The 2598-nt window shown below is 53.0% G+C and overlaps 1 protein-coding gene across 1 annotated transcript; it reads left to right on the forward strand.

The window, feature by feature from the left end:
• Positions 1–65: 65 nt before the first annotated feature.
• Positions 66–2304, forward strand: FIBRA_07104 (uncharacterized protein; the record flags this gene model as incomplete). The annotated part of the gene is made up of 8 exons (XM_012328800.1): positions 66–534; positions 588–818; positions 870–1035; positions 1082–1232; positions 1279–1530; positions 1582–1671; positions 1751–1949; positions 2000–2304. The coding sequence occupies 8 exons, from the start codon at positions 66–68 to the stop codon at positions 2302–2304; spliced, it is 1863 nt and encodes a 620-aa protein (XP_012184190.1).
• Between the last annotated feature and the right edge of the window lie 294 nt (positions 2305–2598).

The following is a 2598-nucleotide window of genomic DNA, read 5'->3' on the forward strand; positions in this document are numbered from 1 at the left end:
TGCAGTCGCTTTACGATGACGGTGCCGCTTTGCTTCTCGCTGCCCAAGGACTCCACGTCGATCCGATGGATGGTCGCATCCCGTCGTCGGAGCGGGATTCGATGGACTCTCTCGTGGTGGGACTCGCTGCAAATGCCCACATTACCGTACAGAGTCTCGAGGCTCTCCTAGCCGCTGAGTTTGACCAGTCCGATATCAGCCAGGGTGGCTATGTAGCGCCTATAGAGCTGCAGAAGTCGCATCCGGTGGACATCCAGGGCGAGGATGTTGTGGATATGGAGCTAGCATTGAGCCGGCCGGGTATCAGGGCCATGAAGCCTGTGGACTCGGCACAGGCGTCGTCTACGCCATATCACAGCTCATCACAGTCATCAGATGTATTGCCGGATTTGCAAGGTAGATCGCGTTCGGGCAGCCTTGTCGACCCCGTAACGCCTACGTGGCCAGAGCAATCGGAGTCGGGTACACTTGTCGCTCAGTCAGCGTTAGGGGCAGAGTCACCAGACCCCCTGGCGGGCGTCGATGAGGAGGATCGTGAGTATCCCACATTGTGTGGGACGCATACATGAGCCAACGCTTTCGTCCAGCTTCTCCACCATCCAAATCGCCGCCCAGGGCAGCAGCTGCGCGGAAGCTAGTGAAGCTTCTCGGAGAGGAGGCACCGCGGCACGTACTTGAGAAATACAATGCCGACTCTAAGCCTTGGTATCTGCGGCAAAACTATGACCCGTCGCAGATTCTGATAGACCCGGACGGTGCTGTGAGGGCCGGCGCACCCGCAGCGCTGATAGAACGACTAACTGCCCACGAATATATGGGTACGTGAATCTCATGGAGGCGAATGAATGGCTGTCTAAGGAGTGTCCCAGATCCCACGTTCAACCAGAACTTCTTGCTCACTTTCAAATCATTCTTGACAGTCGACGAACTGTTTGATCTTCTTGTATCCCGATTTTCCATAGAGGCACCAGATGGATTAGCTCCTGCTGAATCAGATGAGTGGAAAAAGATGAAGCAGAAAATAATCCAGGCACGGTATGGCATCTGTTCTGACGCACGCTCGATTCCTTACCCATAACAGGGTTTTGAACATTTTCAAGACCATGGTCACTGAAGACGGTATTCTCGAAAAGGAGGACATGGGTATCCTCGGCCGCCTAAAGGAGTTTGCGTCCCGTGAAGATGTTGCCAACAGTGCTGCGAAACGGCTTCTTATATTCATCGAGCGTGCCGTAAGCCGTCGTTCACCTGTCTTCGTTTGCGTCTAATTTTGTGTAGCAACGAGGTGAGTACGCGACGGTCAAGATCAGTCCAGCTCCGCTATCTCCACCGCCTCCGGTGTTGCCTAGAAGTTGCAAAAAATTGAAGTTGCTCGATATTGAACCCGTGGAGATTGCGAGACAGCTGACGCTCATGGAGTTTGCGATGTATAAGAAGATTAGACCTATGGAATGCTTGTTGCGATCTAAGGAGACAAAGCCGGGGAGAAATAGCGACAACTTTTCGTCCATCATTCAGCTGAGTAATAAGGTTAGCTTTGTTTGTGTTCTGGAAAGCTTTTGGTGCTCATCGATATCGCAGATCGCGCACTGGGTTGCAGAGACGGTGCTGGAGAAAGAAGACCCGCGTGAACGGGCTAATATCATCAAACATTTCATCAGTACTGCCGAAGTGTGCCGCTTGCGTTTGTCGCCTAAAATGAGTTTGATGGCTGATTTTGCTCGTTTTATAGCGTTGTCGTTTCATGCAGAACTACTCCAGCATGGCTGCTATCGTTTCAGGCTTGGTGAGACAGCCCATAAGGCGGCTGAGGAGGACGTGGGAACGGGTCAATGCTCGATATATGACGCAGCTCAGAGACTGCGAGTCCACCCTCGACACCAACAAGAACTTTAACAACTACCGCTCCACGTTGGCAAGGATAGCTCCTCCTTGTGTTCCGTTCATTGGTGAGTCAGCATGACAATTTTGTCATCAATCGATGTTAACGATTCGGCAGGTGTATACCTTACGACGTTGACGTTCATCCACGACGGGGCGGAGGACAAGCTAGCTGGGATGATCAACTTCCGCAAGCGGCAGAAGGCAGCAGAAGTGATCCAGGATATCAAGCGCTGGCAATCCAAGCCGTATAATCTCCAGGCGGTCGCTTCTGTCCTATCTTTCCTGGAGGAATGCGTTGGCAAGTATAGCGACGGGGTGGATTACGCGGATCAATTCTGGAACCTCAGCTTGGAACGCGAGCCGCGCGAGCGAGAGGACGAGAAGATGGCTAGATTATTGCAGGAAAGTGGTTTCCTCTGACATTTCTTGGCAGTCTTGCTTCCAGTGCAAACCAAAGTACGGCACCGTGTGGGGCTCTAGCGGAATGCGTGCAGGGTGATGAAGCGTGTCTGGGCTGCGTATGACGATGGTGCGGAAGAGACGAGTGCGGCACCTGTGCGCGAATGCTTTGGAAACGAGCAAGCAGGCGCATGGAGTTCTGCGATCCATCTCGGCTGCGGCGTCGTCGAAGATCGGGTCCAAGATATCGAGTGGGACGACGGGTGCTGGGCTGTACTGAACAATCTCGTGCTGTAGATACATTCAAGACGGCGG

Source organism: Fibroporia radiculosa (genome assembly GCF_000313525.1).
Source record: "Fibroporia radiculosa TFFH 294 genomic supercontigs, scaffold11807, whole genome shotgun sequence".
NCBI classification, from domain to species: Eukaryota; Fungi; Basidiomycota; class Agaricomycetes; order Polyporales; family Fibroporiaceae; genus Fibroporia; species Fibroporia radiculosa.